Source organism: Struthio camelus, chromosome Z (assembly GCF_040807025.1).
Source record: "Struthio camelus isolate bStrCam1 chromosome Z, bStrCam1.hap1, whole genome shotgun sequence".
NCBI classification, from domain to species: Eukaryota; Metazoa; Chordata; class Aves; order Struthioniformes; family Struthionidae; genus Struthio; species Struthio camelus.
The window spans coordinates 38,706,637-38,722,861 of NC_090982.1; the positions used below are offsets into that span (position 1 = coordinate 38,706,637).

General features: G+C 43.5%; 1 protein-coding gene across 1 annotated transcript; it reads left to right on the forward strand.

The window, feature by feature from the left end:
- The first annotated feature begins 1,833 nt into the window (after positions 1 to 1,833).
- LOC104150267 (glutaredoxin-like protein C5orf63 homolog) lies at positions 1,834 to 16,225 on the forward strand. Its single transcript, XM_068927963.1, has 4 exons — positions 1,834 to 1,953; positions 8,116 to 8,233; positions 13,938 to 13,994; positions 14,792 to 16,225. The coding sequence occupies exons 2-4, from the start codon at positions 8,120 to 8,122 to the stop codon at positions 14,969 to 14,971; spliced, it is 351 nt and encodes a 116-aa protein (XP_068784064.1). The 5' UTR covers positions 1,834 to 1,953; positions 8,116 to 8,119; the 3' UTR covers positions 14,972 to 16,225.

The window sequence follows — 16,225 nt, forward strand, 5'->3', positions numbered from 1 at the left end:
ACACTACATAGCACTCAAACAGGGTATCAAGAGCAGAGAAAGACACGTTACTCATTTCATTTTTTCACGCAGATAGATTTCAGAAAATCTCAGGGCCTTCTCTTGTGGCCAAATATCTATCAACATAGGATGGGACAAAAGGCTCATGCTTTTAGAGAAATATGTGACAATTCATTTCAGTGGGAAAAGAGTACTCCTTGAAACTGTCAGCTCAATAAATCCTTTAAACTAATCTGTGTCTTGCTTTTACTGAATCTCATTGTGTTAATTTGAGCCCATTTCCAATTTAATTTCAATTTGTTCGTGTACTCCAAAATATTCTTCTTTGATCCCAGCTTCGTATCAACCAGTAATTTGCTTAGCATACATACCATGTAATGCTCCGAACTCTAAATAAAAATACTAGAGTACTGTGCTTAGAACAGATCTCTGTAGTCTCCCAGTCTTTTTTCCCAGCTTCGCACTCAGTCATGAATATACCTGCTGTCTGCGTTAAATTTTAAAAAGTAAAAATAAAAGAGTAGAGTATCACATCTTTAATAAAAATCTACTTTATCTACATGGCTGCTGCTTGACCACAGGGAAGTGGATAGTCTCACTAAAACTGAAATACAAACTGACAAAAAGACAAACTAGTTCCACTGCTTTCTCTTATTACATCAACCTTAATTCACTTTCAAAAGAAGGAAATTAAATTAAGGCCCACTTATTCCATTTGAAGCCGACGGAAGAAGCACGAGCAAAAGAATTGCAGGACTGGTCCTTTGCTTAGGAGAAATTTCTTTCTTTCAATCTAACAATGCTGTCTACTATTTCTCAGTACATCTTCCCTACACTTTCCTCCTACAATCTCTATTTGCTTTGCTTTTTGTGTTCCTATATGCTTTATTGATACATTCTAGTAATTTTATTTTTTTCAATTATATCTGAAGGTATTCCTTCTTCCATCCAAGTGGGTTGCCAAAAATCTACCTCCTGTGCATCAATCCAGGAAGGAGAAGACACTAAGGTAGCTGGCTTATTTTCAGTAGAATAGCATTTATTTAGAATTGGGTATAACCTCATTTTCTTTGTGCACAGAAGAAATCAAACAAGAGGCCTTACCTGCTTACTGTTCCAAGCTGCTTGTGGACAGCAAACACCCTGTCTCAGCCCCATGCTTGCAGCCTTTATAGTTTCCTCCATGCTTTCTTCTCCTTTTTGGTAACCATTTTATGACATTTTATTGTTTCCCTTAACCACACAATTTCCCTTACACCTGAGTATACCAGAACCATATTTTGGGCTACACGGCTACCACTTTACACATAATACTGTGCAGGGCAGAGGCCTCTACTGTTCCACTCCCCACCCTCAGGGCCCACATAAGTATGAAAATAAAGGGGAAAAGAAAGGGGAAAATAAAATAAAGGGGAATAAAGGAAGCAGGGGGAAGGGGAGGGACAGCAATAAAGCACACCTGGGGGGACACAAGGGGAGATAAGAGGGGACACAAGCACCCCCCACACCCACCCACCCACACGCTTTACAGCGTCCCAGGGTGCGGCACACCGGTGTTTAATACAGACACGCGGCAGGACAGCACGTTGTCCCACTGTTAAGATAAACCTGCTTTTCACACACTCCCAAGCTGCTCTGCATCCAGCCTCACCACTTCCGTTTATAGATTTGCCCTGACAGACGGCAAGGCTTACACATTAAAATCTGAAGAAGAAGAAAAAAAAAAGGCTATTTTTTCCCCCGTCCCGTTCAGAACCGCTTCCCACGGCCGTTGTGAAGGGCGGGAGACCGCGGCGGCCTGAGCAGGCCGGCGGGGGGCGCCAGAGCGGCGGCAGCGGGCCGGGCCGAGGCAGGCGGCGGGCGGGCGGCCGGGCAGGCCGGTGCCGGCGGCGCGGAGCAGCCGTTTGCCCCCGAGAGCTGCGGCGACAGCGCGCCCCCGAGGCTGAGCGGCAGGTGCGGGCCGGCGGGAACCGGCCGGAACCGGCGCGGGCCGGCGGCAGCGGGCGGGGGGAGGCGGCGCGCCCGGGCGGGCCGCGGGGCCTGATTTTGCTGTAGGTCAAGCCGCGGCTGCCAACCTGCGCGGGCCCTGTGCTAGCGAGGCTGTTCACAGCAGCTACCGATTGGGGTGGTGTTTTTTTTTTTTTTTTTAAAGAGGTCTTTGACTCTCCTACTCTGTAGAGGACGTTACTGATTTAGAAAATGTCTTTAAAGGAAATCAGGCTTTCTCGTAGCAGAAGATAATGAGATTTCCCCCTCCCCCCCCGCACCCCTTGAAGTGGAGCAGATCGTTACACTAAAAAGTTTTCTTTGATAGCTCAGATGGAGACATTTGAAATGGGCTTTTAAGCACTATTCTGTTTTACTTTATGATAACAGTCCATTGCATATGCAAGTTCTTCAGCCTTCAAAAATGATTTCACAACTACTTCAGCAGCCTACCAAATGTTTTCAAAGTGGTTTGAATTTGGAGTGACTGCCTCGGACCACAGTCCGGAAGGGAGGCTTCTGGAGGCACCACTGGACATACATTGCTGCACATCAGGCTGAAGTTACACCTTTAATCTTTTGCAGGATGGGATGTCCCAGGTTTGCAGCATTTACCCCAGATTACCATAGTTTGGAGGAGAAAATATACAGGAATATGCATTGCTTGGTATTTAGCATCACCTCACAGCAGCAAGTGGTATTACTGACGATGTTGATAAGGAATTAGTGTAAAAGCAGGTTCTTCCCTAAAAATATATTAGAGTTGCTGTTCCTCTGCCAAAAAAACAACAAAAACTGGTCAAGATTCTCCTGTGTTTTGTGAGCCTCCTCTGAAAACCTTGTAGGGTAAAACCCTGCAGGGATCCAAGCAACTATAGGACACAGCATACAGCTCGCACACGGTCTTTGGTCTCCTGTTGTGACACCCTATTTTATCATGCGGTATCTACCTGATAAATACCAAATTAACAAGATCAGACCACCAGCAGGTCCACTTCCCTTGGTGACCAGAGCTGGTTTTGAATGAGGGAGTAGAGAAGAAAGGCTGCTTTAATGTACCACTGACCTGGGCCATCAGCATGTATTCTTCCACTTGCATCCGTTTCCCATCCTGTTTCTGCTTCAGTTTATATCCCTTTATCGTACTAGCACGAGGGATAAATGGAGAGTAGAAATCAGTTTAATAGACATTTATGACGTTTCTTTAAAAACAAAGAGCTAGAAAATGTTCAGGGCAGTCTTGCATTCCATTTTATTCAAATTTAACAGTGTTTTCATGTTTCTGATGTGTTACTGTCACCTTGCAGAAAGGGATGTGATTTTTTCCAAGCAATTCTGCTGCTGTCAAAGCCACCTTATGGTTCCAGAGTCAAATATTACAGGCAAAAATGTACAGTGTATATAGACAAATCCTGTGACTTCATAATAATTTCATTTTCATGCTTATGGATAGAAAACTATGGAAATCGGGACATGATTATGTCCAAAAGCCTTCATAATTATGCCTATAAAACATCCAGAACCAAAGAGCTTGAGTATGCCGATGACCTGAAGCAGAGATTGGTTAAGAGTATATAGCATCATTAAAAGGTACATAGTTAAAAAAAACCATCATGCTTATCTTTGCATGACTGATGCAAAGATGAGGTTTATACAGCTAATTTTTTAGCCTAAATAATGGTTAGTTTTAGTGTCACATCTTATTTTTACAGCAGATCAGGATTTATTAGCCAGTGGAAATTCTATTTATAGGAAATTAGTCCAATTTGGCTTTGCGAAATACAGCACTGGCCAGGTTTAGACTTTCAAGCATCATTCGTTAAATTATTGTTTACCATTATAGCATGCAGGAGTGTGAGCTTTCGAGTTTGCAAGCTTCCTGGCTTTCTATTTACATATTAATAGTGTCCCTAAAGCAAGTCTCTGTAATTACCTGAGGGTAGGCTAAGGAGAGCTCCAAAATAGTTGTGCTGGAAGGTTTTGTGTGTGTTGTTAGCAGTTTAGTCTCTTCATAATAAAACACAGATAGGATGCAGATTCTTCCACAGGAAGTGAAAGCTGTGGGGCATCTGTGCAGCACTTCCAACCAGTTTCACCACTGATGTAAGAGGGAAATGATCCACAAGGCTGGAGCAATTCGTTCCAGAAATTTCACTCAGCCCAGTGCAGGCCAGTGTTTGGGAACCCACTCAGTCACACAATGGCAGCGTGCATGCAGTAGACACCCATGTGGCTCCGGCATGTTGCTCAGCTAAATTGAGCTGCTGCAGTAAAACTGCCTGATGGATGGTTGGGTTTTCCCTTTGATCAGCTTCTGATCGATAGCAACTACACATAACCCCTTACAATATGATTAGAACCCTCCAGTGTTTATGCAAAGCCACAACTCTGATTTTATCCAAAACCTTTTTACTTAATAAATAGGATTAGTAAATCCTACTGATTTAAAAGCAGATTTTTGTTGGAGCAGAACTTTAGCTGTGCTCCTGTGAAGCTGAAGCTGCTCTATGCTAGGATCGTGCTTCAGTACAGGTTGAACGCAGCTCGTCCGCCCACTCTCCTTCCTAATGATGCTCTGGCAACTGTGGGCTTCAGAAGTGTAGGGAAGCCAAGCTGCATCTTCTGTACTGAGGCAAGACGATGCCATCTGACATCTCACCCTTGTTCAGGGCTAAACGTGTCAGACTGCTTTATGCTGGTGCAACAGAGTGACTGAAGCATGGATGAGACTGGGGTCATTTTATAAATCAGGATTAGTCCTTTGAGTCTTTCCATTACTGGCAAAACAGTAGGGCCTTAGCCTCACTCTACGTAGAGAGTAGCCACTCTACATAGCCTCACTGTAAATTAAGAGCCAGGACTCTGAAGTACCCAGTCCACAAGTCTGAGTACTCTGGGAACTACAGCCAGTTGTTTGACAAAGGTTTGTTCTTAAATTCCAAAGACTGTGTTGCTTATGATGATTTAAAATTTCTAAGGGAGAGAGATACTGCACAAATCTATTTCTTCTTGTGAGATCCTAAAGCTTAGGTACTGGTATTGTTTTAACCATTCCCCTTCAGTTGCTGTTCTGGCTGGAACTGACCACTGAACTCAAATTTATCTGAGGACAGAGATCTCAAACATGCTAGTACAATTTATAGGTACTTTGAGAAACTTAGAAGCAGAGTAGAGGAGGAAGATCCAAGTAAATACCTCGAGAGGAATGCTTCCCTGTGAGCTCAGCCTTCACCCCCTGCACCCAGCCTGCTGGTTACTCTGTCAGCTCTGCATGTGCCTGTGGCTGCCCTGTGCTTGTCTGGTCACTGTGTCCTGCTCTTCGCAGTCAGTATTTGGGGCACCCGGAAGGTAGCTAAAAAGAGAGGGATAAACAATGGAACCAAAGTCATTTTGTGCACATGTATGTGTATATGGGCAATAAGATCCACAGAAATCTAGGCTTTATTCATTCTGCTTTTTGTGGAGCAATTCAGTTTTTTTTCCTTGTTTTGAAGGCACAAAATTTGGCCTGCTAGACAGGCACCAAAATATTAATTTAAAAACCTGCCAGAATGCAAACCATTTATTTTGACATTTTTATCTTGCATGTGAACAAGCCCACATGCTGCACTTTGTTATGCCAAAAACACATCCATTCCAGGCAGCTATTTATTGTGGACATAAACATTTCTAAATATTATTAGGGCTGGTTACTGTCATCCAGATTTGCATTTTTTACAATATTTCAGGCTTATTTCTGTATTTAGTAGGTAAAATCCTGGACAGTTACATTTCCACCTGGCCAAGTAAAACAAATTCAGCAGCTGCCAAGGACTGTCACCAATGGCAGAGTGCGCTGCACCAGTCACCTGAAACTTTGCAGTGACAGTAAGGACCCCACGCAGCCTTTGCAGCTGGCTCTCTTAGCAGCATAAAGCATGACACAACTGGAGAGCCTTTTCTGTCCCAAGCTAAGCAGTATGGCGTTCACTGAAGTATATTCCATTTTAGGCCACATATTTTATGGGGTCAAAGAAAAAAATCAGGTTGTTTTGTAGCATCTGAAATTTGATCACTCAGTTATAATTTTCAAAGGGCAATACCTTTCCTTTGCATTTGTTCTATCGAAACTTCTGGAAATCTTACAAGTTACCCTTACCTTCGTCCTCTGGAAAAAACAAGGATCCTCGACAGCATAGTAAAGCCAATGGGGCAATGTCCTGTTACCAGTTTGATTTTTTTTTTTTTGACTGCTATTGCTTAGAAACATCACAGAATGGTTGATGTTGGAAGGGACCTCTGGAAATCCTCCAGTCTAGCCCTCCTCTCAAGCAGGGTCACCTAGAGCAGGCCGCCCACGACCCTGACCATACGGCTTTTGAATATCTCCAAGGATGGAGACTCCACAGCCTCTCTGGGCAACCTGTTCCAGTGCTCAGTCACCCTCACAGTAAAGTTTTTTGGCAGGTTCAGATGGACTTTCCTGTGTTTCAGTTTGTGCCTGTTGCCTCTTGCCCTATCGCTGGGCACCAATGAGAAGGGTCTGGCCCCATCCTCTTGACACCCTCCCTCCTCAGATACTTATACACATTGATAAGATTCCCTCCCCCTTCAGTCTTCTCTTTTCAACAGTCCCAGCTCTCTCAGCCTTTCCTCATAGAAGAGGTGCTCCAGTCCCTTAATCATCTTAGTAGCACTTCACTGGACTCACTCCAGGAACTTCATGTCTCTCCTGTATTGGGGAGCCCAGAGCTAGACACAGGTGGGCCAGGCATGGCCTCACCAGGGCTGGGTAGAGGGGGAGGATTACCTCCCTTGACCTGCCAGCAAGGCTCTTCCTAGTGCAACCCAGGATACCATTGGCCTTCTTGGCCACAAGAGCACATTGCTGGCTCATGGTCAGTTTGTCCACCAAGACTCCCAGGTCCTTTTCTGCAGAGCAGCTTTCCAGCAGGTCAGCCCTCTCAATTAAGAGAACTTAAGTTCAGATTCAGCCACCATGTTTTGTTATTCCTTAGAGGGCGGGTTGGTAAAGCTCTCTCTAACAAAACAGAGTCACACATTATTAGTACTGAGAAAGTCAATGGATGCCCTAGGTTCTTTTTTATTGAACATCCTAAAACATGCTTATCAATTGCAACTTAGACCTGCTTTTGTTCTGTTTTGTACCTCACACTTAAAGAGTTTAAACCTGGGCAAATACAATGCATGTTTGTGGTCAGCTGTAGTTAGTGAAAATACAGGTGAGCCGCGCCTGGAAAGAAACTCTCATATCTGGCTTTATGCAAAGGGAGTTGACTGTCCCAGTGTAGAGTCTGGCAACACCTCGTGAATTACACAGCATCATCTTTGCCAACAGTCTTAGTGCAGGTTCTCTTTTGCTTGTTTCTTGCCTTTCAATTCTAGAACGTCTTGTAAAGATCCCATTAAGATGCATCTATGGAAGAAGCACTGCTCTGGTTAGTATTATTATGAATAGATGACTGCAAGTCTACAGTATGGCACCCTTCAACAACACTAAATTGACTTAAACCTCCCCAAAGAAACCACAAACCCATCAACATCTTTCATAAATTAATTTGCTGTCACAGGAAGGACTCAGGGTAATGTGCATGCTTTTAATATTACCAAGTTAAATCATCTTGGCTGCAGCCTTTTATTCACTGCAGGAAGCATCATTTTAACGTTCTGATTAGATACAGATTAGTTGTTTGATGAAATAATTTTGAGTAAGTAGAATATTTATGCCAAGCACTGCAGTAAGATTACTGAGGTTCAAAGCACAGCACTTTGCATTTCGTTAATACCATGTAATTCTTACTGACACATGTCTAGTTGAAAAAGCACAATGTATTTATGTCAGCATTTATGTTAAAGAATTTAAGAAGCCTTTCAGAAAGAAAATATAATATTCTTTTTAAACAGAGCTACAGTTCTTGAGCTACCCAAAAATTGTTTCTGGCCTGCTGCATAGTAAACGATTTTTCTGATTAATGTGTTGAGACTCTGAACATAAAAATGCTGGGGAAATGGTTTGACTGTGTGTATTTTAGAACTACTATTGAAGCACATTTACCTTAAAATTGAATTTCATGAGCTATAACTTACCACAAAACAATTAAACTGCACATTTTATTTTTGCCTTAACAGGACAATGGTGCTTTCTTTCCTGAGAACAGTGCAGCTGGCAAGACATACATCTAGTCCACTGGGGAGACAACTCGGTTCACCCAGCGCAAATAAACCAGTGTTGACTTTGTTCACCAAGGTAAGAGTTAGCTTACAGAATAAAGCTAGGCAAAAGTGCTTATGTATCACCTTTGATGTACATGAGTCCCACGTGAAATGGCTCAGCCTTACCTTTTTCCCCTCCAAATTTGTGAGGCTTAGTATTGCGCATTTTACCTTGAGGGTTTCTTTTGCGCTGGGCCTTACCACGCAGTCACTATGACCATAGCAAACTACGGAGCAAACTGAGATTTCAAGTTTGCTGCATCTCAATGACACTACAGTCCATTTACAAGTAGGAAATAGTTATCTGCCAGTGTTTCATCCTGGGGTTGGAGAACAAAGATGAGTTCCTCCCTTGTCACATCTAATCTGCCCAGGACAGGCATGAACAGCCAATGCAGACACTTCAAAGCATTTCTGTTCAATTTCAGCACTATCTATGAGACTGAAAGTGTATCAAAGTAGTAGTAGTGCAGCAGGAAGAATAAATTCTCGTTCACTGTTTTTGCTTTACTGGCTGTGTAAAGCTAACAGGAATAAAAAGCAGGCAAAGTTTGTGGTGTGAACAGAGAAGACTCTAAGCATATGTAGAAAACAGATGTGGTGAGCAGGAATGGTCAGTCATGGCCTGTCACTTTCCAGGATGGAATTATCATCCAGGGCCAGCGTTCTCTTTCAGGTGGAATGGCCTACTTTAAAACCTAAACTGCCCTCCTTCTGCTTCACAGCATGCTGACTGCACTGCGTATATATCATTTACATAGCATTTGAGGGGAGAATAATTAGAAACACAAAGTACTGTGAATTTTGAAATCAGGAGGGCAGTATTTGTTTGAAATGGATGCAATTAAAGCAATTTCCTCATCCTGCACTGTAGCAGGAGGCCCAGGAGGGGCAGCCGAGCCAACCACAGAGCATCCTGACGCTCTGGTCCCCACACTACACGAAAGGTTCGGGGTGGTGGCACAGGTATCCCTGTCACTTAGGAATGGGTTCCCAATTAACAGCCAGAAACAAATAACAAAGTTTAATATGTATCACCAGTAGTAATAACAATTAAGAACTAGTAATAACAACAGCAACAATACTCAATTAGTAACTATACTTTCAAACTCTATGTAACATGGAACAGGAATAATTACAATATTTACAGGTACCTACATATATACAAGCTCAAACCAGTAAGGGAAAAGGTGCCTAGTGGTTACACCAGAAGGTATGGTGGGGAGGGGGGGACACAAGCAGGCCATGCCCAGAGTGGGGGTGCTGCTTCAAGCCCAGGGGTTCCTCAGCAGGCCACAGCAGGCACAGTGTGCCACCACCATGCACGCTCCACACTTCAGTCAGCGTGCTGCTTCAATTACTACTCCCTGGGGTGGGTATACTCACATGTCCACTGATGTTAGGAGCCGGGGGGTTCCCCAGCTGCCGGACCCAGCGTCCCGGGTCAGGGGGCACAGCGCTGCTGGCTGTCCTGCAGCCTGCTGGGGAGGAGATCTTCACTTGGTGGGGATAGCCTTGGAAAATGCTGCTGAGGCATCTTCTTCCCCAGCAGCTTCAATGAATTCAGCTCTCTTGCTCCTCTCTTCTGCCACACTGACTAAACCCCTGTGGCTGCCCGTGTGCCCTTTTTATACCCATCCCGCCTTGGGCCCGCAGGCAAGCGATTGGTCGACTGTGTCTAGACCCCCGCTCTGAGTGGTCTGCTTTTGCCCCCCTCCCCCCCCCCCCCCCCCCCGGTGCAGCCCCGCCTTCCTTCCGGAACATTCTGCCTGAGCGCCAGCTACGGGCCTTAGGGCAGGAGTTAGCCCTGAAGCGCAAATTGTTTCGTTCCCTCGGCTTACCAATGTCAGGATGGTTACCAAGTCCACTACAATGCATCTTCTCTGTCAGTGTCGTGGTGGTGTCACTTTGTATCTTAATAAGGTGTGTAATAAGAACAATAACCAAGCCCCCTGTAAACGTGAATGTTGTGTTAAGGGAAGCAGATACACGTGGTTGTTGTGTACCCCAGGAGGCGAAGGAAGAACCCCTCTGAGAGACCATGCAGCCCCTGAGCGTTCTCCCTGAGGTCCCTTAAATCCTCTGAATTCAAAGGGCGTTCCGCTGTTGCTCGTTTGATATGTTAAGATGTTTATCTCCTACCCACTCTTGTGACCGCGGTCAGTGAGTGGAGTGTCGTGGAAGGTTTGGTTTAGGGGAAAAGTTAGGAAACTGGGTTTTATTGGACAGCAGGTACAAGGTGCCAATCGCCCTGTCCTTTTTGTGACCCCCGGTGAGCCGGCGGAAATCTCCCACTGCCACCATTTAAAGTCATCGGTGGAGGGCTGACACGTGCCCTGCAGCCCGGATCTGTCACTTCTGTCGGTCAGGAAGACGATTCCAGAAGGAAGGGGGGTCTGCACGGCAGTCTGCAAACGGGTCTGCCTTATAACTGGGGATCGAAAACGGACCACTGAGAGCGGGGGCGTCTAGACACATCTGACCAATCGCTTGCCTGCGGGCCTGAAGCCGGATAGGGATAAAAGGAGGCACATGTGAGCCTAGCAGGGGCTTATTTGGGGTGATGACAGTGGAGGAGACAAGAAGAGGAGCTGAAGTCGCTGAAGTGACTTTGGAAGAAGGAGCCTCGGCAGCCTTTTTCAAGGCTCCAAGATGCCAGGCAGTGCTTTCCAAGGCTCCTCCCTCTCCCCCTGCGGCCGAGTGAAGATCTCCTCCCCAGCAGGCTGCAGGACAGCCAGCAGCGCTGTGCCCCCTGACCCGGGACGCTGGGTCCGGCAGCTGGGGAACCCCCCGGCTCCTAACATCAGTGGACATGTGAGTATACCCACCCCGGGGAGTAGTAATTGAAGCAGCACGCTGACTGAAGTGTGGAGCGTGCATGGTGGTGGCACACTGTGCCTGCTGTGGCCTGCTGAGGAACCCCTGGGCTTGAAGCGGCACTTCCCCCCAGGGTGTGGCCTGCTTGTGCCCCCCCCCCCCACCATACCTTCTGGTGTAACCACCAGGCACCTTTTCCCTTACTGGATTGAGCTTGTATATATATGTAGGTACCTGTAAATATTGTAATTATTCCTGTTCCATGTTACATAGAGTTTGAAAGTATAGTTACTAATTGAGTATTGTTGCTGTTGTTATTACTAGTTCTTAATTGTTATTACTACTGGTGATACATATTAAACTTTGTTATTTGTTTCTGGCTGTTAATTGGGAACCCATTCCTAAGTGACAGGGATACCTGTGCCACCACTCGAACCTTTCGTGTAGCGTGGAGTAGTGTGGGGACCAGAGCGTCAGGATGCTCTGTGGTTGGCTCGGCTGCCCCTCCTGGGCCTCCTGCAACATGCACAGTGTTCGTTCATTTTACTCCTAGCTGTGTTGTATAGGAACAGGTTAAAAAAGGTCAGCAGTTGTTTCTTAATCAATGGAGTGCATGATATATGAAGAACCATACTGTAAAGTTACAGCTTGCTCTCTGCTGGCTGATTCAGCATCAACTCACTCACAATAGAGGTGATAAAGTAGGGAATAATGAGCTTAACTGTGGAGTTAATAATTGGAAAAAAAATTCTTTCATATAATATCTTTGTCATAAAAATTTCAAACTACTAAGGCACTGTATGCAATCAAATTTCTTCAAGCAGAGTGCAAGTGATATTCTCAACTGTCCTTTTTTTGTTGAATGTACTCTTAACTTGAAATGCTTTTCATATCTGATATCACTGGCAATTGCAGAGCAAAATGCAGACTACTTTATAACAACTCTAATCTGCACTCTTAGTTTATGCGAATAAACTTCTTTTTTCCCCTCTTTACTATTTTAAAAATAAGGAGAGAAGAGGGGGAGAAGGAGGAGTTAGCAATCTTCAGAAGGTTTTCCCCTCACAGACTCCTTTTATGCAATATGAGCGTTCATGCAGTAACTGATCCAGGTTAAAAATCTTCCCCCCCTCTCCACCCCCAAGATTACGATTAACTCACATCAGTTCTCCTGTCTAGCTGTACTGTACAGCTGCATGAGTGCTTATGCCAGCACAAAAGGAGTGGTGGCAGGAAGATGGGTCTGCTTCCTTCAGCATCAGTGCCACCTTAAAATGACCATAAAACTGCAGTCTGAGCCTGCAGGATAAATGGGGATTGATTATCTGTAGAAATAAGTGGCTTTCCACCTTGTGTGTTGTCTAACAGGTTTAGCTATCAGCACAGCATATGTCACTTTGGCAAGAATTTTTTTACTATTTCAGCAGTAGGATTCCCTTCTGCTACTGTAACATACATCTCAGGAAGCAGGTTGTCTGAGACAGCTCTATCCAGGCAGCACTATTACAAAGTAACGAAAGCAGGTAGAAACCTACTGTTACACTGATACATACTGATTTTAAACCAGTTCCAGTTTTACTAGTACCACGTGCATGCTTAAGCTTTCCATCAGAACAAGAGCAAAATCATATACTTTTTCAAGAGTCAACTTAGTTTTTAAAATGCTTTTGTGTAGCTATTATGTTAGAAAGCTTTCTGCAATCCTAGGAGAACTGAGTATGTCCTACTTTCGCTGTAAGGAATCTGGCATATTCCAAAACTGATACGCAGCATTCTGGGCTGTTTCTCTCAGTCACTGATACATGTACCTTCAGGTCTTTGGCATATAAGTCTCTCCAAAAGTGGTAAGCACTAGCAAGAAGAATACAGAACTGCTGATCTTTAGCATCTTGCATAGGTTTTCAAAGCTCAAGGACTTGTCTATACAGGAAAGACAATTTAGATCAGAGTGTGAATTAAAAGTAGAATATTTAATCCCAATTAATTCACGCACAGGAAGTAAGAAATGGTTACTTCAGATTAATTTCCTGTTTAAACAAGCCCCAAGAAGGCTTTAAGTGGGGTAGGGGGAGCAGTATTTCATGGTAGACAGACAGAGCCAACATCTTCATTGCTGTATATTGTGTTATGTGAATTATAGGCCAAATTGTGCTGTCACAAATATGGAAGCATGTTCCTCCATGTGAGTCACATTTTCAGATATGCACTTGCAGATGCATGATAGCAGAAGTCTGCTCTATCACTGTAGTAAAAGACAAAGGAGTTTTCAGAAAGGAAAGTTTGGGGTTTTTTTGAAAACCCCAAAATCCTACCTGTTTTGACCTGACACACAGGTCAAAACACTGCAGCTGTTTGTCACTTCCCTCTGCTGGAGGTTGCTGTCCCTCTAGCTCTGCAGGTGGAAGAGATCATGCCTAATCCTTTTTAGGCAAAATCAGCCAGGTTATCTTAAGCCACCTTCTTTTGCTATTTGAACTGACCCAAGTCGGTGGATCTGAAACAGATCAGAAATTACTCACAATTCCTGCATTCTCCTTCCAACAAGAGTGGTACCAGCAGTTGTTTCCAGCTGGGGCTGGCAACATCTTCAATAAGCGCTGCTGCTACAAGAAGGGATCTGTGTGCGACCTTCCAAACTGTGTCCACTAATCAGCTTGTAAAAAATAAATTGAAAACTATTAATTTGTACCATGAGGAAAACAAAACAGCAGATGAGGAGTGCCTAAGTTTTGTGGTTGATGCAAGAAGTTTGTTCTGGTTAGTCTGTGCTGCACTGATAAAGTGGAGATTTACAAAGCACAAAGACAGAAATGGGGTGGAAAGGGGGAGGGAACCCACATTTACAGTAATGATCGCTCCTCTCTGTGTATGTTACTTTACAGCACAAACGATGCCCATATTCTACTGTTTTTTTCCTTTAGAAACCATGCCCTCTCTGTGATGAAGCAAAAGAAGTGCTTGAGCCACATAAGAAAAGGGTAATATATTACAATACTGTATAGATGTTATATATAGAAATAATAGTTAATCAGGATTATTTCTTTGTAAGAGAAAATTGCTTGGATTTATTTGCATCCATTATTCTTTCATGGGTGACCCCTTCAAGACAATTTCAACACTAATTTCCATAAAACTCATTATCCAAAAGCATAAGCATTCTCCAACACCGCAACTCAAATAAGTGTTAGCAAACTAAACCAAGATACACTTCACTACAAAAATTTTTAAAATATATGCTTCTGTAGGTATTATTTCCCTGGACTATTGCAGCATTCACAACTTTTTTGCGACAGGTAACGATATCATTTGGGAAGGATGTTGGGAAGAAATTTCTGAGGGATGAGGAACTACAAATATTTGAATTCGTGGCACAGTTTTTGGTGCTCTTCAATCAGTTTTTGATCTCTGTCTTGAAAGAAGAGGTTGTTAACAGTAGTACTGAAAAGATGGTGCGCTCTACTGCTTAACAGGAAGCTGCTGTGTTGCCAGCTACATTGTGGTTGTGGCCTGTGCTCACAGGAGAGCGGCTCTGCCCAGGGGATCAAGAGTGTCTTACTGGACTAAACAGAGGGCCTTTGCAGACATACAGTCTAAGTTTGTGCCCACATAGTTTTGTGCCCACAAAATGGGAAATTGTCTTCAACTTGGAAAAATACAGCCAAAAGCCCAAAGAAAGTGGTATTGCACATCTGAAGAAAATCTTAATTAAAAAACAAGCAGGTGTTGTTTTTTCAGTGTCCAATATGTACTAACTTATATTTCTTGTCTATCACAGTTTATTTTGCAGGAGGTGGATATTACCCTTCCAGAAAACTCAACATGGTATGATAAATACAAATATGACATACCTGTTTTTCATTTAAATGGGAAGTTCCTAATGAAGCATCGAGTAGACATGCAAAAGTTTGAGGACCAGCTAACAAAGCTGGAGCTGCAAAACGATGGAAACCAGTGAAGAAAACATAGCTGTTCTGGTGTGGATCTGAAAGGATTTTGCAACATCAATGGTGTGAAAGGGCAGCGTTCATTATCAGGCCTTACTTTTCTTAGAACTTATGGTATGTGTTTCTTGAAAAATGGGATGACTTCTGTTCGATTTCGTATTAGCAGTCCCGCCCAGCTCTCTGAGTTAACAACCTTTCCTGTACCATTCATCTGCTGCTATCCTAGATTGTTTGGCTTTTCATTGACAGAATAAATGCTGCTCTACAGTAGCAGATAAAACAAAATGTGCTTCCAGAATGTTAGTACCTGTAAGCTGTAGGTCTGTAAGAGGCCTCCTTGTAGAGGCTTAACAATGTATCCTAAGTGCTCATTTTGAAATGGAGAAGAGGGAGGGCAGTTACTGTAAGTGAAAAGGACACTTGACTAAAGACAGAACACTAACTGAAACAGAGTCATAGTTAAAAAAGTCATCACAATTTGATATAGTTATTACTCATACATGAGCACTGAATGGATTATTTTTCTTTTAATGGGATGAACATGTTGAACTTAAGCCTGTCGCATCTAGTACAGTGAGCGTGGAGTTCTTTAGTACTTGAGTTAACCCCACCGACAGCTGAGGAGAAAAAGAAGAAAAAAAGTGCAGTGTAATTGAGCCAACAGAACCAAACCTGTAATGGAAATAAGATTTATGAATTACAGATGTGACTTTCTAATTTCAGAGTGTAAAATGGAAGCATGAAACCTGGAGTTTCATTACAAATTTGCTGGCCTAAGATAATGTGACTTCTCCCTTAGAGCTCAGCTACGTTCTTAAAAGTAAATTAAGCTAATATGCGGTCTGTTGCCATATTTAGGGGTATACGTGGCATAATTCTCTGTCCTTACAAGCTCAGTGAGCAGAGAGTTTCTCTAATCACGTTACAGGAACGGTTCTTGGACCAATGGGCTAGAGTTCTGTGGTAGCTTAGCCTGGTCTTTATGCTGACAGACAGGAATCACATTTCAGTTCACTTGGCAACACAACTGCAAATCCATTTAGCAATTTCAAGAATACCCTTTTATTAAGGGGTAGTGCGGTTCTGTTAGTGCTTCACTGGAAGAACGTAAGGTGGGCAGATAGAATGCCTATGTTAAAATATGTTTTCAGGAGAAGAAAGATTAAGGGACAGTCAACTGTTGTTTTAAGCTGAATAGTCTGTGATAAACTCTGAAGAAACGTGTTTGTATTTTTGGTCTACTTAATAGATCCTTCTCAACAGAA

What these genes read in the sequence shown, in the direction of transcription:
- LOC104150267 (XM_068927963.1), top strand. Translation starts at nt 8,120, where the DNA reads ATGGTGCTTTCTTTCCTGAGAACAGTGCAGCTGGCAAGACATACATCT. An exon ending in TGTTGACTTTGTTCACCAAG is followed by an intron (nt 8,234 to 13,937) that starts GTAAGAGTTAGC and finishes TTTTTCCTTTAG; the next exon opens with AAACCATGCCCTCTCTGTGA. An exon ending in TTGAGCCACATAAGAAAAGG is followed by an intron (nt 13,995 to 14,791) that starts GTAATATATTAC and finishes TGTCTATCACAG; the next exon opens with TTTATTTTGCAGGAGGTGGA.